Genomic DNA, 26325 nt, shown 5'->3' with positions numbered 1-26325 from the left:
AAGCTGTGAGCAGTAATCATTCTTTGGTATCCTCAGGCAGGATCAGGTATCAAAATCTTCAGATGCTCAAATTTCTTATGTAAAAATGGCCTAGTGTTTGCATATAACCAACACACATCCTCCCATGTACTTTAAAACATCTCTAGAGGATTTGCAATACCTAGTTCCATCTAAGTGCTATAGAAATGGTTGTTCCACTGTATGGTTCAGGGAACAATGACAAGAAAAGAGAGTCTCTACATACCTGGTACAGCTGCAATTATCTTCCCTAAAGTCTCCCATTGAGTTGGTTGAATGCATGGTTGTGGAATCTATGGCTACAGAGGGCTCCCTGTTCTTGCTTTTTCTCACAGACATTTCTTCCTGCTAGCACTCAGGATGGCTCTTTCCTGTAGGCTCAGGACAGTCTGCTCAATTCAAAGCCCACCCACAGCACACTTTACTCCAACAATCCCCGCTGATAGATGGGGAAAATAATTGTACCTAAGTTGTAAGGATTTTATTAGAGTGAAAGCATGGAATATTTATTTAAACACACTGTCACATAAAAAATTTCAACAAATGCTAGTGGTTATGAAAAACAGAATGCATATTGTCATATAACATAAAGAAATGTCAGTGGGAGCTCTTAACTCCTGACAAAGACCCCATGTCACCACCCATTGCAGCTCTCTGTGGCTGTCCTATTTCCCCATATGAGGATAATGAGGACAGGAAAGTAAAATGGAGCCAGAAGCAAATGTAGTTCTAAAAGATCTACCCCCTATACACCAGCCACCCTGCCCCATCCCTGTAACACACACACACAGATATAAAGCCCTATGCACCCTATGCACCAGCTTCGGAAAGCTAGATTTGGTTCTCACATTTCTAGCTCCCAACGTTTAACAAGGAAACACAAATAATCACAGGATTTACCACATTCAAAAATGGAAAGTGGTTGGCCCTTAGAACGCCCCCCCCCCCCCGCCCCCCGCTCCTCCCGCGGGAACCCGCGCAATCCCCAGAAGCCTCTTTGCCGGGAGTCGCGGAGCACTTCCGGGTAGCGCCGGAAGAGGGCGGCTTGGTGTTCGCTCTTCCCGCGGGGTGGGCAGGCAGCCCGGGAGCCGAAGTTGCAGGCGGGCCGGGGACGCAGGGTAGCCGCTGACGGACCCGAAAGCTGAAGCGTCCGCGCGCAGGGCGCCTGGGATGCTGCTTAGACTCCTCGGGAGCACAGCGCCCCTTTCCCAGATGGGCAGCCTGAGGGGCCGCTGGACAGGGGCTCCTAGGGTGCACCAGCGGGAAGTGGGGCAGGGACTCGAACCAAGGCCCTGTGATGGGGCGTGTGGGTGTCCTAAGCCGTGTGTTCCCTTAGAACTCTGAGACCGTCCTTGGCCTGTGAATCTTCTTGATGATGCTGTACAAAATAAGGAAGGGTGCTTTCCCCTTTATCTTTTAGTCAACACAGCACCAAGTTTTCTGAGGCACTTTATTATAATATTCCCCCCACCCACAGCAGGCCCCAGGAGCAATACAGAGATGATGAGTCTATGAGGCCTATGTGGTGCAGGCCAAATAGAAGACTGACAATGTTCAGCTTCGTGCAGGAGTGGACGTTAGAGAATGGACAGATCACAGATTCTAAAGGTGGAGGCCTAAGGGTTTTCACAGATGGACATCAGTCCATCAGCAGTGAAGGCTGCCATCTTTTGTGAAAATAAGCAATACATAAGATCACCCCACCTCTGATGGGAGGCAAGTTAAAGGAGTACCCACGGGGAGAGGTGAAGGTCGTTCTGGTGTAATCGTTTGTTCTCACATGGAGACAGCAGGTGACTCAGCAGGGCTCATTCTAGCCTATAATGATGCACTGATGATAATTACGACAGCTGCCCAGTACAGAGGGCTGGTTGCTCTCCATCATCTCACTGAATCTCTGGCAGCAACCCTATGAACGGGCATTATGCTTGCTGGTATTAACCTGAATTTCAATAAGTATCTTTAGATTATCAAATACTGTCTCCATATGAATAGGTCCCATGTTTTCCTAAAAGAGACCTTGGGCTGAACAGGAATCCACAAACTAGAATGATGTTTTTCTCAAACATTTGACACGGTAGGAATATGTGGAGCAGCCTCTGCAATGGTCACCATGTAGCTGGTTCAGTCTAGTGGGGGCTTATTTTAGCCCTGTAATTAGTTAACTGATTAACCTCAAGCAAGTTTATTTCCCCTCCGCAAGCCTACATCCTCACCTGCAAAAGGAAGAGATCATATGCCACTCTTTGAACACTAGAGGTTCAAATGGTAAAATTGGTAAAAATCAGCAAACATGCACAAATATTCTCACACTCTTAGCAAAATCATTACACTGGCTGAAGAAGTTCTCCCAACACATCAAACCACATCACTAAGAGCATGTAGCAATGCATGGTCCATAGCATCTTTTGAAGTGTGCACTCTTTCATACTCAGGCAAACATACATCCATCTCTCCCAAGTACTAGGCAAGACTGACATTCAAATATGAAAGATTTGTTTCTAAAAAAAGCAAACCCTTTGTTTTTAAACTCGTCAACCATCTGAAAGCTACCTGGGCACAAGCACACTGCTTGCCTTCGAGACTGCCTCCTTAGATACATGGACACCATCATCCCAATAACCTAAAAGCCTCAGGCCATACCTGGAAATTGGCTACGATGCCCATTCCGATACATCCCACCAATCCAAGGGCTAATGACACCAAGTTAAAAACAGGTGTGCTGAAGTAGCAGGTTTGATTTTGCTTCTCTACTATTTTATATCTTGTGTACATTGTGGCTGCACCTGAAACAGAAAAGCACTTTGGTGAATTTCATCACTTGATTTTTAAAAATATTTATTTAATTACTTGAAAGTCAGAATTACAGAGAGAGAAGGAGAGAGAGCGAGAGAGCAAAAGAGAGCGAGAGAGAGAGATTCCATCCACTGGTTCACTCCACAAGGGCCAGTTCTGGGCTAGACCAAATCCAGGAGCCAGGAGCTTCATCGAGGTCTCTCTTGTGGGTGAAGGGGCCCAAACACTTAGGCCATCCTCTGCTGCTTTCCCAGGTGCATTAGCAGGGAGCTGGATAGGAAGTGACACAGCTGGGACTCGAACCGATGCTCATGTGGGAAGCCGGCATCACAGGAAGTGGCTTACCTGATGCATCATGGCACCAGCTCCAGCTCCTTCATGTTTAATTTGTAGTTGCTTTCCATGCATTATGTCCATTTTTCTACGTCTAATATAAATATTACAATTTTTTTCTGGTGTGTTGTTTGTTAACTTGGTCTTTTATATCTTTCATCATTTAGAAGTTTTAGGCTTTTAAAATTTTCATTTTATTTAAACGGCAGAGTGATAGACAGAAAGCAAGAGATGTGGAGGGAAGGAAAGAGAGAAACTGAGATCTCCATCTGCTAGTTCACTTCCCAAAGGCTTGCAACAGCCAGGGCTGGGCCAGGCTGAAACCTGGAGCAAGGAACTCCTTCTGTTCCTATACTTGAACCCAAGTACTTGAGCCGCATCTGCTGCTTCACAGAGTGCACATTAGCCCGAAGTTGGATCAGAAGCAGACAAGCTGGAACTGGAATCAGAACTCCAATATGGGATGCAGGCTTCCCATGCAGCACCCTTAACTGCCCCTCTGCCCCTCCCCCAACACCAGCCCCGACTGTCATTATCTGTTCAAATCTGTCAATTTTTTTCCTATTTAGCTTTTGGGCTCTGAGTAGGCTCACCATCCCGGGATTTTTTTTTTTTTTTTTTAACAGGCAGAGTGGACAGAGAGAGAGAAAGACAGAGAGAAAGGTCTTCCTTTTCCGTTGGTTCACCCCCTAATGGCCGCTGCAGCCGGCATACCGCGCTGATCCGATGGCAGGAGCCAGGTGCTTCTCCTGGTCTCCCATGGGGTGCAGGGCCCAAGCACTTGGGCCGTCCTCCACTGCACTCCCGGGCCACAGCAGAGAGCTGGACTGGAAGAGGGGCAACCAGGACAGAATCCGGTGCCCCGACTGGGACTAGAACCTGGTGTACCGGCGCCATAGGCGGAGGATTAGCCTAGTGAGCCGCAGTGCCGGCCCATCACAGGATTTTTAAAATACTCTCCAATGATTTAATTATCTCAGAGTTTTGATTTTCTTGTTTACTTCTTTCAAAGGTGACTGGTTTACGTGTATGGTATAAAGAAGTTACTACAAGTGTGTCTTTCTGAATAGCTCATCAATTAACCAGATACCCTAGAATGTTTTAGAGAGAAACCTGGCAAAGGCTAGAGCAACTTAGTCCAGGCTTCCCATGTGGTGACAGACACCCAACTACTTGAGCCATCACCATTGCACCCAAGGATCTGTGTTAGCAGAAAGCCAAAGTCAGGGGCTAGAGCTGGATATCAAGCCCAGGCACTGCAATGTGGGACACAGGCATCTTACTGGTTGGAGTATTAACTGTTAGGCTAAATGTCCATCCCTACCATAGACAATTTTGAATGAATATTTAATATAGTTTCTGCCATGCCTAGAAGCAAAAAACCACATTGATCACTTGCAGTGATAAAAATAATCTATCTTCTGGGTCTGGACTCTTGGCTAGGATGGTGGAAACAGGATGCCAGGATTGACTAACCCCAAATTTCTACTTCCCCTGGTTCTCCTCCAAAACCTTGAGGAGAAAGGACCATAGTGAGCAACAAGGTAAAATTTTCCCTGTCAACTAGGATGAACAAATTCCGAAGACGCCAAGTCACTGAACAGGGTTTCCAGCATTTTCTTTTCTGACCCCACACAGGTAGAGAGTGAAGTGACAGGAAGTGGCGGTTAACGAAGGAGGTCTTTGGCAAACACCTGATTGTTCCATGGGGTGGGATTATATCTGATATCTATAACTTGGATCTCCTCATGATAGAGTTAGGTTTTACATTCAATGTAAAAGAGTTGTAATAAATGTACATTATATTAATTGGCTTACAACAGTGTGTATCCTACCAATTACATCTCAGGTGCGTTTGAGAAACTGAAAAGACAAATCATTCCTGGACTGGAAACAAACTATCCCTTGCTTCAGCTCTCCTCTTTCCTAACAGGTCTCTAACAGGTCTGTGGTTTTTAAATTTCAGTGAGCGTCCAAGTGACCTTGAGTGCTTATTTACAACACACAGTCTCACTCCCAAAGGTTCTGATTGAATAGGTTCCTAGTATGGCCCAGGAACAAGCATTTTATCCATAATCCCAGATGACTTTCATATAAGTTGCTTTTAGACAACACCTTGAGACACATTATCTTATCCATTAGGTGTCTTTGGCATATACAAGTGCCTTGGCCATATATCAAAACTTTAAAAAAAGACAGCATTTATTTTTATTCTCTCTCTCTCTCTCTCTCTGTTGGAGAGACAGAGAGGGATGTTTGTGGAGGAAGGGAAGCAGAAGGAGAGGGAGGAGAGGAAGAGGGACAGGGAGAGGGAGAGGGAGAGGGAGAAGGAAATAGTAAAACAAAGCATTCTCACTCACTGATTCACTGCCCTAAATGATCACCATGGCCAGGGCTGGGCCAGGGCAAAAGCCAGAAGCTGAGAACTAAATCCAGGTCTCCCACTTGGCTGCTAAGAACCCAATTACTTGAGCCATCGCTGCTGCCTCCAGGGCTTGCATGAGTCAGAAGATGCACCAGGAGCCAAAGCTGGCACTTGAACCCAGGAACTTCAGTGTGGGATGTGGGTGTCTTAACCACGGAGCAAACTCTGACCCATACCTCATTCAACATCTATTTCAGGAAGGGGCATTTGGCACAGCAGTTAAAACACCACTAGGGATATCCACATCCCATATCATACCTGGACTGCAAACATCCAGTGCTTAGGTTTAAGTTCCAGCTCTGCTTCCAGATCCAGCTGCCAGCTAATGAGCACCCTGGCAGGCAGCAGAAGATGGAATGATTGAGCCTGACTCAGCCTCAGCCATTGTGGCCACTTGGGGAGTGAACCAGTGCATGGAAGATGGATCTTTCTTTCTCTGTCTCTCTGCCTCTCTCCCTTTCTGTCATTCTGTGTTTCAAATAAATAAATAAATCTTTTTTTTAAAAAATTGAGATCCATTTTAGAAGTCTGGTATTTAAAATCACCTATGGAAAATCCTGTGTCAAACTGGCAGATAAAGTAAAAAATAGCTCTAAAATGGGAGTATAAATAATTTTAGATTTCTATACATTTTAGTATCTCAAAGTAGGGAGAAGTTTCTAGTTGCAAAGGTTGTACTTTTAAAAAATACACAAACTATAAATAACATTCTCCTTCATTTGGGATTGTGACTCATGTATTCATAATAATGTGTACTTACCAAGAAATGCAGAGAAGTTGATCATAAATCCAAAAATCCCACTCTCCGGAGGTGTTGTACCTGTATCACTGAGAAATTAAAAAGCAACCCAGTTACTACACAGGAATTCAGACCTCTGAGCAGACACACAATTGTTGAATTTAGAGTCCAGCCACTTTGAATTCCAAAGATTTATCTTGATTTTGTTCTAAACTGTTTCCATTCCAACTCTGAAAAATCTAAAATTTAGATTGGGCAGGCATGATAGCACAGAGGGTAAGTCTCCACTTGGGATGCACACATGCCATATTGGAGTGCTGGTTTGCGTCAAGGCTATTCTGCTTCTAATCTAGCTCTCTGCTAATGCCCCTTTGAAGGCTGTGGATGATGGCCCAAGTATTTGAGCCCTGCCACCCATGCCAGGAAGGACCCATATGGCATTCTGGGCTCTTGGCTTTGGTCTGGCCCAGCTCCAGCTGTTGTGGGCATTTAGGAAGTGAACTGGTGAATGGAAGATCTCAATCTCTCTCCTTCTCTCTCTCTCTCTCTCTCTGACATTCTGCCTTTCAAATAAGTCAATAAATACATCTTTTAAAAAAAATCTAAAATCTCTGTTTCTATCATGAAAGATTACATTTTTTTCTACACTAAAAATCAAGGAAATATTTTATTATTTTTTTTTAAAGATAAAAAGAGAAAGGCTGCAACAGCTGATGTTGGGCCAGACCAAAATCAGGAACCAGGAACTCTGTCTGGGTTTCCAACATGGGCGGCAGGGGTGCAAGCACGTGGTCCATCTTTTGCTGCCCTCCCAGGTGCATTAGCAGGAAGCTGGATTGGAAGCAGGCACATCAGAACTAGAACCAGAATTCCTACATGGGATACTGTTACAGGCAACAGCTTAACCTGCTGTGCTACAATGTCAGCCCCAGGACATGTTTAAATAGATGGTACTGCTGTTCCTCAAATGATCAAACCTAAAAAAAAATTTAGTATGTGTTCATTCTCAGTGAAGAATTGTGAAGGCTTTTCTTAACAACAACAAATCTAAAATCACATTTGAAAATTGCACTATTTAGATATTATATAAAAATATACCACTTTAATTTTTAAATAATTGGATTTGTGCACAAGACTTTGTACTGCTAAAAACATAATGATGAAAAGCTGGGCATTATTATCTCTGTTGGTACTTCGTAGAAACAAGAGGATAGAGGTTATATTAATTGTGGTAAGTTATTTTAACAAAAAATGTCTATAAAACATTTTCAACTACAGTCTATCAATTAAATGATTTGGAAAATAGTCTTTGACGGGTTAAATTTTTAATTCATTACTGCCAAGTTTAAAATTGTTATTTGCTCACGTAACAACTTTTCCAGTTTAAAACCAATGACAGAAAAGCTCCAAACATGAAACAACTTGTACCCATTTAGAGTGTTTCCACATTTAAAAGTAGCACCTAAATTCAAGTATTGGAAAACTGGTCATGCCGCAAAAATCGACTTCAAAGTGTGTGAAGAATCCTACAAGAAGCCTGTGTGTGTGCAGAAAGCAGGAACCTTTAAGTTTAATGAACACTTAATGTTTTAAAGAGGAGAATAAAGAGGAACATGGCCCCGTGTACAACAAATGCCTTTATTCCCAATTATTTCCATCTCAGTGTCCCTTTCACCTGTAAGACACTGAAGGATCTGGAATTTAACATGACCACCTTTTCTACAGCACCATTTTCATACTAAAAGAAGACCAAGGTGGGGAAGGTCACCCAGTGTGCAAGATCTCCTCTGGAGCCTGGTGCTGAGCGGGCAATGAGAAGGGGGTGGGAACCAGCAAGAGGCAAAAAAGGCAGAGACATTTCACAATCTTGGGCAGCACTTGTGCCGGATAATGAACTCTGAGAGCCTTCCTCTCTTGGTCTCAGGGTATAAGAGAGCAGCTACCAGGGGACAGCCTACAGTTGCCTGAGGCAGCCTCCAGCCACAGATGGGAACAAAGGCAGAGGAAATGTCTTAGGAAGAGCAGTGTTTGCTTGTTTGTGGAAAAAGGGAAGGAAATGGAAGAGCTGGGAAGATACTTACAAGACAGAGTTAGGGGCATACAACTGAGGGGCTATGTCTATTGATGGCCAACCAGGACCTCTGTCAAAAGCCCAGATGTACATTCAGGTTACATCAAACATGGGATCTGAAAACTCAGAATTTCAGGGTGGTGTTTTTCTTTTTGTCTAATCAGACATTTAAAAACCAAAAGTACTTTCAAATAGCCATTCTGTGCGTATTTGTTGGATGAGCAACTATCAGTATGTACTGAGGGAAAATTGACCTAACAGATACCACAATGAATATAAACAATCTACCAGGCACTGTTACATGCTTACTGTGCATGATCTTATTTCATCTTCACAACCCTGGAGGAGGGGGTCCTATATTGACCCCACTTTTCTAAAAAGGAAACTGGGTATTAGCAAGGTTATATAATATATTCAAGGTCACATGGTTACATAAAGGAATCTGTATCCTCAGCTGGGTATCTAATGCCCAACTTTCCTGCCTCTAACATCTCCCACAGCAGTTGAGGAGCAAAACTATTAGGAGAATGGGGACAGAGAACAAACACTGATATGCTAGCAAATATTTGAGAGCCAGTCCTTGGAAGGCACCTGGTGTGTAGCATTTGCCAGTTTCCATGGTGAAAATACTTCCAACACATCAAAATTCAGACTGTCAAAAAGCACGTCAGTGAAGATGGAGCTGGGAAGAAGAGTCACTCCCATTGACCTGCAGGAGCAGACACCAGGTGGCTCCAGTGCACATGGGAATGAACCATCACGTACAGAGAAAGGATCATTATTCTTTGGTTGGATACCAGGAATATATAAACTAGGCAAGACCTTATAGCTTCTCAAATACCATATTTTAATTGCAAAACTTTTTAAACAAATACTACCATGGTAAATCTAATTTTCCTTCAGGATTACCAAGTCTGTAACATATACCATCAATGCAAGAGTACCAGTGGACCCACTTTCCTATGCCTTTTCATTACAACACAAGCAATATCAATACAACAACAACTAGGGGAGACAGTAATGCGCTAAATTCATAACCCGGTATTGGATTAAACAACCATTGTTCCAAAATTTAGATTTGGCTCTGCACTCAACTATAAAATTTATTCACTTATCAACAAAATACTTGTCAGACACAATCATTGTTCAGCAATAAAATATTAGATAAATCTGAGTCTCAAATCCCTGAGTCAGGAAAGCAGTGTTGGAGTTTGTGATTTATATTCACTAGATGGCAAAATGGTACCTAATTATAATAGCTGAAATTTTGCTCAAGAATGTTTCATGAAAATTTTCTGGACAAAAATGAAAATGTGGACACTTCTAAGAATGATCAAGAATAGTAGTGGCTGTCCATTACCTTTCATTAAAATGAAAGACATCACAACTCTAAATGAAAAATGTTCTTATAAGTCAGTCTCGGATCTTAAATATTACTTCATAAGTACATATTGAGTCACATCTTCTGCCTGATGTTGGAATCCAAATGAGTTTACCCAGAATGCAATCAAGAGAGCTTAGGTAGCTTTTAATTTTAAGCTCATATTAAAGGATCCTATCTTGCAAGGATACAGGTGCAACTGGCCATGTGTTCTATATCCATGCATTCAACCAGTGAGGGATCCACAATAATTTTTAACGACATCTATACTGAATATGCTCAGATTTTTTCTTATTTTTAAATCACTTACCACTATTCCCCACATTCAGAGTGTAATAACTATTTATATGGCACTTATATTTTATTAGGTATTAATACATCATTTAAAAATGATTTTAAGTCAACTCTTCTATATATTTCTTTATGGTGGAGATACAGAGAAAAAGAATTTCTATCCATTGGCCCACTTCTCAACCACAACAGCTATGGACTCCTAGCTGGGCCCAAAGCCAGGAGCCTCGAAGCCAGTGTAGGCTCCACATACATGGCAGGAACACAATCACTTAAGCCATCCAGGGGCTGCATTAGTAGGCAACTGAAGTTAGGAGCTAGCATTGGGTATCAAACGTGGCATCGAACTCAGGCACCCCAACAGAATATGTGGGCATCTCAATCTGTGTCCCAACTTCCAGACCAAATGTCCACCTCCTAGAGATGATTTAAAAGTGTAAAAAAGGATGTGCCTAAAGTTACAAGCAAATACTTCATGATTTTATTCAAGAGACTTGAGCACCTCCTGGTTTAGTATCTGAGGGGATCCTGGAATCAATGTCCTGCAGACAGCAAAGGAAACCCGTAGTTGGATGATAGAGAATGAATGAGCAGCAAGACAGTTGCTTCCCAACCTAACAGTAGTAGCCTCTCTACCCATCTTCCACCACACCATTGTGCATAGGTGGTTTCAGCAGTGTGGCTGGCCCCACCCTAGACCCACTCATGACCTCCCAGGTCTCCTCCTTAAAATGGCATTTCCTGGAAACTGTCCAGGGATAAGAACAGCTAACTATTTGCATGTGGCTTAGAAGCTGTTGAGGCTGTTTGATGTACATAGTTGTTTTAGGGTAGGTTGTAGCTAGAAATCAATTTATGTCCACATTTTCTGTATTTACACTTCCATAAGTTAAGCCAACTGGAGCACCCTTTTCCAGACTAATTTTAAATGTTAAGCCAGTGCATAATCACTTGATGCTTAAAGAAATGAAAACAAGACTAAAAAAAAAAAAAAAAAAAGCCTGATAACAGAAGACTTCCCGAAACTTGGTCAACTGCTGTTCTTTAAATAATTTGATACCCGTAATTGCATTACCTCCAAAGACTGGAGTTACGGTTTATTGGAAGGATTTAGATGTTAACAAGATGCGACATTATCAGTGTCTCTGGCTTAGGGCTTATTAGATTGTCCTGAAACGCTAGGCTCATGCTTAGAAGATTGAAGAGGATTGGAAATATAAAGTAACAAAGTACCAGTACAAGGAGACCATTATTTCCTTCATATTATTTGAAAGGAAAAAGTATGCTAATAAAAAATCAAGTCACACTACATTTTATTCGATGTTTTTAATATTAGGGCTAACTTTGTGGTGGGGACTATTCTACGATATGAAGCACCAGAGTATAGTTATATCAACATAAGCAATTTTCCTTCTTTTCATCAATCTGAATTTCCTCTTTGTTCACATATACAACAAAAGTTTTAAAAAGTTGTTTGGGCCAGCATTGTGGCATAGTAATGCTGCAGCCAGCATCACCTGTGGGCTCCAGTTCATGTCCCAGTTGCTTCCACTTCCAGTCTAACTTCCTGCTAATGGCCTGGGAAAAGCAGCAGAAGAAGGTCCAAGTGCTTGGGCCCCTGACACCCTTGCAGGAGACCCAGATGAAGCTCCTGGCTATTGGCTTTGGCCTGGCCTGGCCCAGCCCCAGCCACTGTGGCCATTTGGGGAGTGATTGGATAGAAGATTCTCTTTGTCTCTCCCTTTCCCTCTCTCTAACTCTTTCAAATAAATAAATCTTTAAATACTACTACTACTACTAATGATAATAATAATAAAACTTGTTAAGTACCACCTAAGTGTCAGAAACAGTGGTTGGTGATGGGTACATGGAGATGAAAAGATAATTCACTACCTTCCAAAAGCTTAGCATATCACAAAAAACTCAAAGATTATTTGATTCAATACATGATTACCGATTGCCTTTTATGTAACAGGCAATTTTGTAAGCATGATGAGTACAGAGGTGAACAAAACAAAGTCCCTCTTTTGTGGTATTTACATTTATAGGGGCAATAAAAATTAATAATCTAGGAACAATGAGTGCCATGAATAAAGGGAAACATGGATGAGAAGTTAGGGAGGTGAGCTGTTCAACTGTCACAGGCATGGGGCCGGCGCTGTGGTACAGCGGGTTAACGCTCTGGCCTGAAGCACCAGCATCCCATATGGGCGCCAGTTCGACACCCGGCTGCTCCACTTCCGATCCAGCTCTCTGCTATGGCCTGGGAAAGCAGTAGAAGATGGCCCAAGTCCTCGTCCCTGCACCCCACACGGGAGACCAGGAAGAAGCTCCTGGCTCCTGGTTTTGGATCGGCACAGCTCCGGCTGTGCCATTTGGGGAGTGAACCATTGGATAGAAGACCTCTCTACCTCTCTGTCTCTCCTCTCTCTCTGTAACTCTGACCTTCAAATAAATAAATAAATCTTAAAAAAAAAAAAAAGCAAAAAATTGTTACAAGCTAATTGGAAAGGGTAACCTTGATGATAGCCCGAATGGAGACAGTGTGCATTCAAATATCTGGGCCATGAAAACCACAAACACAGGGAACAGCCAAGGGCAAAGGTCTTGGGATGGCAACGTGTTAGCAAAACTGTAAGGAAGCCTGAACAAGGAGGAGAGTTTGTGGTACAGGAGCCACATGGAGGATGGAGTCATGGTCTTGGACAGGATTTTGGATCCTGCCCTAAAAATGACAGGAAGCAGTAGAGAGCTGAGAGCAGCCAAGTGACATGAAGTTGAATGACATTTTTAAAGGAGTTGCAAGAGCCAAGAGTAACCAGGGAGGCCGTTGGTAAACCATTTCCGTACTTTATCAAGAGACAGCAGTGGCTCAGACAGCACACTGATAAAGAGATAGGTGAAAAGTGGGCAGATTGGGGACATTTTTTTGAGGGAAGTCTCTAGAAATCTTCCCTGTTTAGACTACAGATGCTAATATTACCAGATAGACAAAGAAAAAAAAATGAAATAAACATTTCCTCAGCTCTTATACTCTGCCAGGGATACCTTATTCAATCTTACTAATACCATAAAGACTGAAGTTTCATTAACATTATAAGGAAAGTACTTAATATTGCTCTTAAAAATGAGGAAACAATTATAGGTAAGTAACTTGCTCAAGAGCACTATTTTTTTTTTAAGTTGAGACTAAACACTTAAGTCTGATAGTTGTCAGCCTTGCATCAATTGACATTTGATCAATATCCTATCTCTTTTTTTTAACATTTATTTATTTGTTTGAAAGTCAGAGTTAGGGCCGGCGCTGTGGCATAGCAGGTAAAGCTGCTGCTTGCAGAGCCGGCATCCCATATGGGGGCCAGTTCAAGGCCCGGCTGCTCCACTTCTAATCCACCTCTCTGCTAAAGCTGGGAAAGCAGTAGAAGATGGCCCAAGTCCTTGGGCCTCTGAACCCATGTAGGAGACCTGGAAGAAACTCCTGGCTCCTGGCTTAAAATCAGCCCAGCTCCAGCTGTTGCAGCCATTTGGGGAATGAACCAGCCAATGAAAGACCTCTTTCTCTGCTTCTGCTTCTCTGTAACTCTATCTTCCAAATAAAAAAAATAAACTTTAAAAAAGAAAGAGAGGGAGGGAGGGAGGGAAGGAGGATGGAAGGAAGGAAGGAAGGGAGAAAGGGAGGGAGGGAAGGAAAGAGGGAAGGAGGGAGGAAGAAAAAGAAAAAAGAAAGAAAGAAAGTCAGAAATAGAGATGGGGCGGGGAGACAGAGAAAGAAATATTCCATCTGCTGGGTCACTCCCCAAATGACCACAACGGCCAGAATTGGGTCAGGCTGAAGCCAGGAGTCAGGAGCTTCATTTGGGTCTCCCATGTGGGTGGCAGGGGCCCAAACACTTATTATCTTCAGATGTTTTTCCCAGGATATCAGCAAGGAGCTGGATCAGAAGCATAGCAGCCAGGACTTGAACTGGTACCCATATTGGATGCTGGCACTGTAGGCAGCAGTTTTACCCACTACACCACAATGCTGGCCCCCTAAGACCTTTTCAAAAGTGAGAACAACAGCAGAAAGATATTCACAACTTTATTTAATTTAGTGTACTCAGCATTCAAATTAAAGTAGAAAATTTAAACCAAATAGAGGAGAAACTATGTACCTATATAACTGGCTCAGAGGTCAAACAACACTGCATGCATCACCTTAATTTTGGGACTGTGAAAGCTTGGGATCTCCAATTTTCTTATTATGTCTTTCTTAGAATTAAACAATTTGGGTCATGCTTTCTTGAAGAAAATAGTCAATTTTGAATTACCATTTCAAGGATGATGCTTTTCTAGCCTGAAGTTTTAGATGACATACCTGTGTTTTCTTCCTTATGACACTATGGTTAAGAAATATTATGGGATAATAATCACAGCACCATAAAGACCGAAGTTTCATTAACATCATGACAGAATAAGGGACTTTACGCACACAGACCTCATTATTTGAATATTCTCCTGGTCCCTATTGGAATAGTTGACTAGTGAAGCAAAAGTCACCAATGCATGAAATTCAGTGTAGTCTCAGTAATCAAAAACAAACAAAAACCAAACTTGTTTTCGGAGCAAGCATTTAGTCTAGTGGTTAAGACAACCATGTCCTACATCTGAGCACCTGAGTCTATTTCTGGCTCTAGTTCCTGACTCTAGCTTCCGCCAATGTACGTGTGGGGTGCGTTGGTGATGACTCAAGTGACTGGGTCTCTACTACTCACTTGCGAGACCTTTATGGAGTTCTGGGCTCCCAGTTTCAGCCTGTCCTGACCTGAAACCATAGTGGGCATCTAAAGAATAAACCAGAGATTTGAGTACTCTCTCTGTGTCTGTCTCTCTTTCTGCCTCTCAGTTTTTAAAATTGTTTTTTTTGTTTTTTGTTTTTGTGTTGTTTTTTTTTTTTTTTAAAGCTTCTTTAAGCACCAGTGCTGTGGTGTAGCTAAGCCTCCACCTGCAGTGCTGGCATTCCATATGGGCACCAGTTCGTGTCCCTCTTCTAATCCAGCTGCCTGCTTATGGCCTGGGAAATCAGCAAAAGATGGTCCAAGTGCTTGGGCCCCTGCATCTGCGTGGAAAACCCAGAAGAATCTCCTGTCTTCAGATCAGCTCAGTTCTGGCCGTGGTGGCCATTTAGGGAGTGAACCAATAGATGGAAGATCTTTCTCTCTGTAATTCTACCTCTCAAATAAATAAATAAATAAATAAAATCTTTTAAAAATAATGCTTCTTTAAGCAAAAGTCATCAAAAAATTACATAGACACATGCACATCACAAACATTTTATCTAAAAGCATAGGAAGATACATTGATTTGACCAAGGCCACTAGAGTATAGGTTTATGTTATGTCTTACCGGCACATAAACCAAATCTGCTCTGAATCACCTCATTTCCAATTTCGTTTTCTTTAAAGTAGAGGGATGGGGCCAGTGCTGTAGCCTAGTGGGTAAAGCCACTGCCTGAGGTGCCGGTACCCCATATGGGTGCCAGTTCAAGTCCCAGCTGCTCCACTTCCAATCCAGCTCTCTGCTATGGCTGGGAAAGCAGTAGAAGATGGCCCAAGTCCTGCACCTGTGTGGGAGACCTGGGAGAAGCTCCTGGCTCCTGGCTTTGGATTGGCACAGCTCCAGCCATTGCAGCCAATTGGGGAGTAAACCAGTGGATGGAAGGCCTCTCTTTCTCTCTCTCTCTCTCCTTCTCTCTCTGTGTAACTCTGATTTTCAAATAAATAAATAAATATTTAAGAAAAAGTTTTTTAAAAAAAAGTAGAGGGAAATCTTGAAGATACTTTAGAAGCAATTTGAGTATAGAATCTTTCCAATTTCCCTAACAGTTTTTCTGGATCTGTATAGTTTGCAGATCCACTACTAAATGGACTGCAACTATTTTTTTTTTTTTTTGCCAATCTATCTCTTTTGAATCTTTCCAAAGTATTCAATTAAATTTTTTTTTAAGATTTATTTATTTATTGGAAGGTCAGAGTTACACAGAGAGAGAAAGAGAGGCAGAGAGAGAGAGAGAGAGATCTTCCATCCTCTGGTTCACTCCCCAATTGGCAGCCAGAGCTGCACTGATCTGAAGCCAGAAGTCAGGATTTTCTTCCCGGTCCCATGTGGGTGCAGGAGCCTAAGGACTTGGGCCATCTTCTACTGCTTTCCCAGGCCATAGCAGAGAGCTGGATTGGAAGTGGAACAGCCAGGACTCGAACCGGCACCCATATGGGATGCTGGCACTGCAGTTGGCAACTTACCTGCTATGCCATAGCACTGGCCCCTCAACTAAATTGTTTTAGAAACTACACTTTTTCTGCATTCATAGATCAACAATTGAAATATATTAGCTCACACAATTACAATAAAGAGTATGATGGCATAAACATAAATACCATTTGGAAATAAACATAACTGGTTTTTGTATAAGAATACAATGAATTGGGCAAGAATTGTGACCAACTAGCCAAGGAGTAGCCAGCACTGGAAGAGGTCTTCTGGGGCCACTACCTTCAGGCAGCATTTTCTCAGAGAAAGCAGTTATCAGTTAACCCAGCAAGTTCATTAATACAACATTGGTTAGGAGAGTTCCTGGTGTTATATTACAAATAAACTCATGACTTCTAAATTAGTCCCTAATCTCACAGCATTTCCTACCTAACACGAGTATCTATCCAGACCTAGGCAGATCGGTCCCTTGATAATACAAGTGCTTATAGGGAACTCACTATGACCTTGTGCCAGGGTGTTGAGTTCTCAATGTGTTACATATTAATTCATGAAGAGGTGCCATTATTAACCCATCAGGAAGCAGAGCAAAGTCAAGCAACTTGTCCAAAGTCCTATAGCTGGAGTACATAGTTGAGCCAACCAAGAGGTCTGCAAAAACTTCTGGAAAATGCATATTATGAAAATAATTATACACAGTTGCACCAAAATAAACTTAACTTTTAATTCTGCTTTTCCACAAACTTTAAAGTAACCCTGTATCCAAGCCTAGTCTGTCTGTTCCAAAGCTATTGTTCTTAGCCTCCACTCTCTGTTCCTTCCCACGAGGATCATCAAATGTTGAAAATATTCAACAATGAAGTTTAACTGACTACAAAGTGAAATCACAAATCTTATAAAACACAGGGGATTTCATAAAGTCAGCAGTGGTGGTGGATAACAAATGGAATCACAGGCAAGTCAAGGAATGATGAGGTGCTGGCAGAACCCGTGAACAGTAAAGAAAAGGAAATTGACAAGAGAATAAAAGAAGCCCGTCTGGCATAAAATATCTTAGTCTTCATTCAGCCAATATTTGCCTACAGTATGTCAGGACTTGTGATAAATGCTGGAGATGCAATATGCTCCAAATCTCTACCCTCTCGGGGCATATATTCTGTTTGACAGTCAATTAACAAGACATTATCCTTATATGTAGATGAGGCATGGATCAAGAGAATTGAAGATTTTAAACATTTTTGCAAAAATGGACCTCTGTGTATTGCCCTTCAACAGGGAGGGACTTTATGTCACAGAGTCATAAGATGGCACTGGGAATTTCACGCATCCTCACCTTAAAAAAATCAGCGTTGGGGGCATCATGGTTAAGATGCTGCTTGGGATGTCCCCTTCCGTTGTCCGGTACCTCAGTCTGAGTCCTGCCTTCTGATTCCAGCTTCCTGCCGATGTGCATCCTGGGAGGCAGCAGGTAATGACTCCAGTAGGTGGGTCCCTGCCGCCTATGTGGGATGCTCAGATTGAGTTTGGTGCCTGGCTTCAGCCTGGCCCATTCCCGGCATTATGGGCATTTGGGGAAGGAACCAGCAGATGGGAGATCCTTCTCTTCCTCCCTTGCCTCTCTTTTCAAATAAAATACATACAAATTTTAAAAATACCAGCATCAGAATCAGCTTTTTGTCATTATAAGAATTAGCACATAGTTGTGATTATAGACTAAATTTTTTGATTGCTAATGAAATGCAAGTTAAAATAGCTATTTTCCTAATTTTTAGTTTCATTTTTGAAGTCAAAGGCCTGACCAAACCTCTGACTTCATTAACCAGGCAATTTGGTTCTCCTTTAAAGGGGCTTAATTTTAAGTGATTCAGTTTCTGCCATCAATTCTTGAGTAGAGATTGTGGCCATGAGTAGGAACAACGTTAGGGGCCAAAACCCACAATCTATTGTCCACCAAAACTGTATCTGCACAGAAAGTGAGACAACTGCTAAAAAGAAAAGCAAAGCTAGGACGCAAGATTGGAAGAGCTTTGAGTAAAGGGTCACAGAGTATCATGGGTGCAAGAGACGTGTACCAGAGACGAAGGTATAAGGAAGGGGTCTACCAGCAGGAAGAAGTCGGTAAGTTGATTCAAGAGAGCCAAAGGGATTTGTTACAGAGTAAATATGAGAAACTCTCACAAGTTAAGCATGAATGTGCTTGAGAATGTGGGTGTGGCCTTGTAAAAATTTAATCTTTTGAAGCTGACTTTTATTTGTCCTTGATTTTGAAATCTTTGCACTAGTGATTTCATAAAAATACAGAAATTTCATTTTTGCTATTCCAACTTGTTAAATCTAATGGTTTTTTGAATTCAAGTTTTTAATTTAACTTTCTGATAGGAAACTTATCCACTTGGCTAAAAATACACATACCTATGAGAAGGTAAGCCAGGAAGAATCGTAGAATCACTGTTATGCCCCATCTTCTAATATCTCACTGATCATACCTCTCTCTACATCACACACAGATAAATCTTTCTATTAGTTTCTTTCCACAAGCTACTGTAAATATATATTACTTTTCTCCTCTCTTTTCCCAACTAATGGTAGTATGTTTTGTTCTGCATCTTACTTTTTTCCTTATAACAATGTCTCTTGGAAATTTTTCCATATCACTATGTTGCTTTATATTTTATATTATTTACAGAGGGCTTTTTCTTGAGGGATTCCTTGGATAATGCTCATTTGCATTATGTCCAATGTTTTGTTACCAGACAAATGCTCTGAGTAACTCTGCAGGTATGCTACTCTTCATATGGGCACATACACTTACAGAATAAATTTCTAAAAGAGGGTTGCTGAATCAAAGGAAATGTGTGTGGGGGTATCATTTTCATAGATAATGCCAAAGGGCCTCCATAGACACAGATCAATTGACAGTCTCATGAGCACTGTATGAGAGAGCTTGTTTCCCCAAAATCTCACCAGTGTTATCAAACATTTGGATTTCTGCTAATTCAGTAGATGAAAAATAGCATCAGAGAGTTTTTTTTTTATCAGTGAGTTTTAACTTGAATTTTTATCCCTATTTATGAAACTGAGCAACTTCCATAAATCTAGAAGTTATCTAGTTATCTGCCTATTTATCTGACACACTGAACAATGTTACAAGGAGCAAATATACGATTAAAAAAAAAAACTGACTTTGAATGTTTTCCTGGCTCCTCAACTGTGCTAACAACATCAGTACCACCAAGTTGGTTGAACAATGTTAGCATGTAAAAGTGGACTCACTTTGAGAACTTTCGAATCACTGATCAACCACACGACTGAATGACCTCATCAAACTTTCCCCAAAAGGATCTGCCCTGCCCTGGAATAATGGAGAGTGTCCAAGAAATATTCAAGGGCTTTCATGGATCTTACATGCCACTGAGGGAAAACAGGTAGTGAACATAAGTTAAATAACATAATGGGTTAGATGGTGGTTGGTGCTATGGTAAACAGGAAGACTGGGCATGGGAAATCAGGAGTGGTAGGGTACGGTTAAAATAGCGTGATCTGGACAAGTCTCACTCAAATGGTAATATGTGAACACAGAACAAGGAGAAAGCTTGGCCATATCTGAGGGCAAAACATTCTGGCAGAAGTAACAGACAGTGCAAAGACCACAAGGAGGTGTGCCTGGTGTATCCAAGAAGGAGGAAGGAGGCCAGGGTGTTTGGAGGGATGTACAGGGAGTGGGAGTGGAGGAAAAGAGGAGGCTTTGAAATCAGAGAAGAGAGAATGGCCAATTTTTCTGGGTCAGTGGAGGAATCTGGTGTTTTTCCCATCACTTCTTGTGTAGATCTGGTTCTTATGTACATCTTGCCCTTGCTTCAGGAGCTTCATTTTCTAGGAGGGGAAGGAGAAACCCAGTGCTCTAGCTGCTCACATTAGCAGAAAGCATACAAGTCAAAAGTCCATGCAATCAACAGCATGCGTTTGGTGTATGTTGGCCAACAGCTCCTGGCAACAGGAGACAACCTTACGTGTTTTTTTTTTTTCTCATAATTCTGTTTCTCCTGAAAGCTTCTTTGTTAAATTTAAAATTTTTATTTAATTTTATTTGAAAGGCAGAGACAGACAGCAAGAGAGAGAAAGAACTCATATCTGCTCTTTCAACCCCGAAATATCTACAACAGCCACGGTTGGGCCAGGCAGAGGCCAGGAGCTGGGAACTCAATTCAGGTCTCCTACATGGGTTATAGGGACCCAAATACTCGAGGCATCATCTGCGGCCTGCCAAGGCATGAATTAGCTGGAAGCTGCAATCTGAAATAGAGCCAGAACTGGAACCCAAGCACTCTGATACGGGATGCAGGTGTTCCAAGCAGCGTCTTAACCTCTGAGCCAAACTCTTGGCTTTCCTTGTTAAATTTCAACCTGCTTCTCTGGAGTGTGTGTGCCTTGAGCATCTGACAAGTGAGGTGCACCCTGTCATCTTATTTCTGCAAGACTGAATGTCTCCCTTTTCAAGTTCACCATGGAGGGAGGTGAATCACAACTCTGCCAGGCACCTCTGCCAAGACTCCAGCCTTGGCCCCGACAGCCTGGTCAGAGCACATCACCTACTGTCTGTCTCTGACGCTCACATCTGGGACAACCACAGCTACTATTTTCTCAATAAAAACCACTGCAGAGAGAGCAGCTTTTCCTTTTCACAGAAGCCTAAGAGGAGCAGGCTTCAGAACAGGAGAAGCAAAACCTGTACGTGTACTTGGGACAGAGATGTGCATGAGAAGCCAAGCCCGGGACCAGATGGGAAATTCTGTACAGAACATCTCTTCCTGCATGGGCAAATCCACCACCGCCACCACCAATGCGCTTCTATGCACTGCTCCATCTGTTGCTCTCTTCCTTGCAACTTTAGAATCTGGACGCCTCTTGCCTCCTCTTCCTTACCTGTTCCTCCCCACAAAGATACTCCCACAGAACTCCACAGAATGGGTGTGGGGAAGGACAGGCCCCGCAGTCTCTATCATGAAGTGCTAACAAACCCTGGATGTGTCACCAACCTTATCATTGGTTCATCAACCAGTGCAGATCCAGAGGAGTCCACTGCCTAGGTAAGAATGGATTATTCTAGTGTTCTATTCTATTCCAGCACATCGCTGGGAGCCACAGCAGAAAGGGCCAGGCCGTTGTCCCTGGCACTGGTGATGCGACCCTCAGAAAGGTGGGGGCCCAAACACGTGAAAAACTTAGCAGAAAACAACACAAGAGATGCCACAAGTTGTTGGCAAGTTCAAGGCTCTGCCTTTGGGTGCACAGTGCCCGTAGTCCTCCAAGGGAACTTGGGTCAGACTCCCAAGGACCTGGAGGCAGCACGCATCGCTTTTGGCATGGGGCAATCTGGGTACGAATGCTGCTTCTCTGGGTGACTAGCGATAGCCATCAGTGTGACCTCGATGACAGCGGATCATGTGTTTCATTCTCCCTTTCCCTACAGGGAAAATGAACCTCCACAGCCACTTGGAGGGATGCTGGGAGCAGGAGGGCACCGTGTGTGCTCTTTGGCCCACACCGGGATCCACTGCCCACCCCGTAAACCTGACTTCGCAGGACCCAGCTTTGATTCGACATCGCCAGGCAAGCGTCTTCCCGCGCCCCTGTGCAAGTTGGGCCTCCCTCCCGACCTCCGGCCGCGGCTCCGTGGGGTCCGGGGTCCAGGCCAACCGCGGGGACCGAGGCTGCCGCGACCCCTCCCATCCCTCTGCCCGCTTGGCCGGCCCTCACCTGATGTAGGGGAGGAAGGGGTTGACGTGCCCGGACAGCACGGCCACCACATAGGAGATGATGAAGGCGGCAGACGACCAGGTCACCAGCAGGAAGGGGACGAAGGCCATTCCCTTCAGGAAGCAAAACATCTCGCCAACGCCGCCGAGAGGGCGCTGCGCTGCGCGGCCGGGCGCCGGCGGGCTGAGGGCTGCGGGCTGCCTGGAGGCGGCGGCCCCAGCGCGGGCAGCCACGGGCGGAGCGGCGGGGCAGGCGGGCTCCGCGACGGCCGGGACGGCCCGGCGCGGGCGGGAGGGCGAGCGCGAAGAGCGGGGCGAGGCGGCGAGCGGCGAGGCGGCCCGGCCGGGCTGGGTGGGGCGCGGTCGGCCGGGGCTTGTTGCGAAACCCGTGAAGTCACAAAGCGGTGGCCGGGCCGAGGCGGGGGCGCGCGGCCACCTCCCCGCCGGACACGATGGCCGGATCCTTGCGCTTCGGGCGCTTACCCTCGGCCTCGACCTCGGCTCGGCGGCCCTAGCTCTTGAGTCACTCCCTCCCGGGCTTGGGGGCGGGGGCGGTTTCGGCACCCTCCCTTCGGGGCTTCCGGGGTCCCGGGCTCGCGCCCCGGCCCCACCCGCTGTGGCTGTCCTTCCTGCTGCGGGGACCCAGGCAGAGGTGTGCGGCGACGCCGGGCAGGCGGTGGCGGGGCACGCACCTGCAAACCTGGCGGGTGGGCTGCGGCTGGGGGCTGCCCATCGTGCCGATCTCACCAATAAATACGATCTCTCCAAATACCTGGAGTATTTGTTTCCTACAAGTGACATTTCCCTTTCTCTCTCACAATCTGAGCTAGCCCAGAGGTGAAGACTTTCCCTAAAATGAGTAATGATAACCCTGTATTTCAAACTGCAGAAGAGCGGTGAGTTGCGAAAGGCGCCTGCAAGGTCGGTGATGCTGAACTGTGGCTGAGCGATGCGGAGGCTACGGATGTGGCCGAGGTCACCGGGTCATCAGGGACCAAGCATGGGTCCATTTCAGTCACAGACACATGTCTTGGGTGCCACACTCTGTTAGGGGATAGGCTACAAAGACTAAATAGTACAGTCGGGACTAGGAGACTGATATATACATCAAAATAATAAAATTATATGGAATGTTAAATAGAAAGAGAATTTCGTAAAAATAACTTTTAAAAAAGTGAAACAGAGACATGCACAGGGCTGAGGACAGGAACCAGGTCAGACGAAGGGGGAAGTTGTCTGCTGGATGACATCAGAGGTTTCTAAAGGAAACATTGGCCCACCAGGCACAGCAGTGAGTAGAGCTGCCCGGGGAAACAGGTGGAAACGGGGAGCCTGAGTGCTTGTTGGCCTGGAGTTGGCAAAGCACTGAACTGGGAGGCAGGGGGTGGAGAGGGGCCCAGAAGCCAGGTTACCGCTGAGCCTGCTGAGAGTCTTGGGGTAACTGATTGACTGACTGATTTGGCAGTGAGGAGTGTAAGAACACAGACTTCTGGTTGACTGAGTGATTTGATAGTGAAGAGGGCAGAACAGACTTTTCTTTCAGGAGAGCATGTGGCTGTGGGGTGAGTGCCCATCACGCTGAATAGAGCAGAAGCTCTAAATTAGGACTGTTTCAAAATCACAAAACCTGTCCTCCATGGAGTTCCAATGTACAACTTTACTGAGGTTTCTCTGCTCTGAAACCCTCTCTGTTCCATCTTCTTCCCTCGTTTCTCTCCTTTCCTGCTCTCTTACTAGCTCATCAGGTTTAAAAAGCAAAAACAAACCACAAAAAAAACTCTCCCTCATGCAGAGGAATTGTGACATCAAAGGGAATTCACTGGGTCATCTGGCTCCCCTGTTGCTTCTGACTCCCTGATGGAATCAGTTAGTGAATCCCTGATAGTGCACAGAGGACTCCCAGGTGTCTGAAGACAGTAGAGACATACATTGTTCAAAATGAGTGTGTGTGGATGTCGCACCACCACAGGGGAAACCCACATCCCTTACCAGAGTGCCTGGTCTGAGTACTGGACACTACTTCTGACCTAGCTTCCTACTATTGTGCCTGAGAGGCAGTGGATGATGGCTCAAGTACTTAGGTCCCTGTCATCCATGTGGAAGAAGTGGGTGCAGTTGCTGGCTACTGGCTTCAGACTGGCCCAGCCTTGACTGTTGCAGGCATTTGAGGAATGAACCAGCAGATGAAAGATATGTATCTCTCTCTCTCTCTCTCTCTCTCTCTCTCTCTCTCTCTGCCTTTCAAATAAATCTTTGACAAAACGAGTATGCAAGAGTGAGCATTTGACCTAGCAGTTAAGATACAGCTTGGGGCCGGCGCCGCAGCTCACTAGGCTAATCCTCCACCTGCTGTGCCGGCACACCGGGTTCTAGTCCCGGTCGAGGCGCCGGATTCTGTCCCAGTTGCCCCTCTTCCAGGCCAGCTCTCTGCTATGGCCTGGGAGTGCAGTGGAGGATGGCCCAAGTCCTTGGGCCCTGCACCCCATGGGAGACCAGGAAGAAGCACCTGGCTCCTGGCTTCAGATCAAGTCACCGTTTCTCATAGTTTCCATTTCACTTCAACAGGTTTCCTTTTTGGTGCTCGGTTAGTTGTCACCTATCAGGGAGAACATACGATATTTGTCCCTTTGGGACTGGCTTATTTCACTCAGTATGATGTTTTCCAGATTGCTCCATTTTGTTGCAAATTACTGGATTTCATTGTTTTTTTTTCTGCTGTATAGTATTCTATAGAGTACATGTCCCATAATTTCTTTATCCAGTCTACTGTTGATGGACATGCTAAATTTGCTTTAAGAGGCCTGCCTCTTCCTTCTACCAGGTCCCATAATATTTACAAATTCATATCGTAGTCCGTTTCCTTCTTAAAGTGTTTTATTTTTTTATCACTGGAGTTCCCACTTTAAGGTGTTATGTTAAGTTATTTTTCATTGAATGCTGACATCATACTTGAAAAATTAACTTTAGAAATAATTTTAAATCTTAATATTATTGCCTTTCTCCAGATACTTGGAACACTGTTTATTCAGCATTTTAGAGCCTGAAATTTTGAAATTTTCTCTACCACCCAGATACCCTGAAGCCAGACCTGGTTTTTTCTTGCCCACTCTTAACTTTGGCCTCAGAGCTCTGGTCTCCAAGGCTTAACTCCTCAGCCCCCACCCATGAGACAATAGAGAGCTCTGCGCAGTGCTCTCTCCTGAATGGCAAATGCCCCTGGGCAATCAACATCTAAAACCAATAAATCCTCATCATTTGGTTAAATCTTTGGTGTGCTTAAGAGAATGCTTTTATATTTCCCCAGATTTTTCAGTTGTATGAATTACCAGGTTTACTATTATTAGAAACATGAATGGCTTGCACTGTAGCGAAGCAGGTTGACACCCTGGCCTGAGGCACCGGCATCACATATGGGCGCCGGTTCTAGTCCTGGCTGCTCTACTTCTGATCCAGCTCTCTGCTGTGGCCTGGGAAAGCAGTGGAGGATGGCCCAAGTCCTTGGGCCCCTGCAGCCATGTGGGAGACCTGGAGGAGGCTCCTGGCTTGATCGGTACAGTTTCGGACATTGCAGCCAATTGGGGAGTGAACTATCGGATGGAAGACCTCTCTCCCTCTCCCTCTCCCTCTCTCTCTCTGCCTCTCCTTCTCTCTCTGTGTAACTCTGACTCTCAAGTAAAAAATAAATAAATCTTAAAAAAAAGAAACATAATCTGGGGGCACTGAATTAGGTTTGTTTCTTTTATTGGGAATAAATTGTCATGTTTCTTGCAAAAGCAACTTTTTAAAAACTCAAGCTTAGATAAAAGGGTATGAAAATTAGCTCTGGTAATCCCATTTCCCCCACCAAGTCTTTACTTACCTGTGGATTTTTTATTCACAGGCAGTAAAATGCTAAATTTCTTCTCCATTCTAAAGACCGCAGTATTGTTTCACCTAGAGTGTGGCCTGGAGTGTGGCTTTTGAAGACTACAGTATGGAAAGGGGAAAAAAATGACCTTCACAGAGGAGAAATCAGGCAGATACCATCTTGACCAGTCAACTGATGTTAACATCACAAAAAAATAAATCATGGGGCCAGAGGTTATGCCTTCACCTGCAACACCAGCATCCCATATGGGCAAGGGTTCAAGACTGGGCTGCTTCACTTCCTATCCAGCTCCTGCTAATGTGCCTGGGAAAGCAGCTGGCTTTGTTTGGCCTGGCCCAATCCTAGCTGTTGTGGCCATTTAGGGAGTGAACCACCTGAGGGAAGAGCTCGCTCTCCCT

General features: G+C 44.2%; 1 protein-coding gene across 3 annotated transcripts in view; it reads right to left on the bottom strand.

Moving 5' to 3' along the window:
* The window catches only part of DRAM1 (DNA damage regulated autophagy modulator 1), a 69657-nt gene that overhangs the window by 18542 nt on the left and 24790 nt on the right, over positions 1 to 26325 (bottom strand). The window contains exons 1-3 of one of the 3 annotated variants that reach the window (XM_089308881.1): positions 22061 to 22839; positions 6333 to 6400; positions 2662 to 2804 (exon numbers count right to left, since the gene is read on the bottom strand). In XM_089308881.1, the coding sequence (XP_089165007.1) occupies positions 2662 to 2804; positions 6333 to 6400; positions 22061 to 22191 (342 nt within the window). In that variant the 5' untranslated portion in view covers positions 22192 to 22839. Of the gene's footprint in view, positions 1 to 2661; positions 2805 to 6332; positions 6401 to 22060; positions 22840 to 26325 lie in introns of those variants that run through there. The other 2 variants (XM_002711225.6, XM_089308882.1) reach the window with 2 other exon arrangements.

The sequence above is a fragment of the Oryctolagus cuniculus genome, chromosome 11, assembly GCF_051225735.1.
Source record: "Oryctolagus cuniculus isolate XC-2025 breed Fujian yellow rabbit chromosome 11, ASM5122573v1, whole genome shotgun sequence".
Lineage (NCBI taxonomy): Eukaryota > Metazoa > Chordata > Mammalia > Lagomorpha > Leporidae > Oryctolagus > Oryctolagus cuniculus.
The sequence above is the reverse complement of the archived record's forward strand: the minus strand, read 5'-3'. Positions and strand labels throughout refer to the sequence as shown.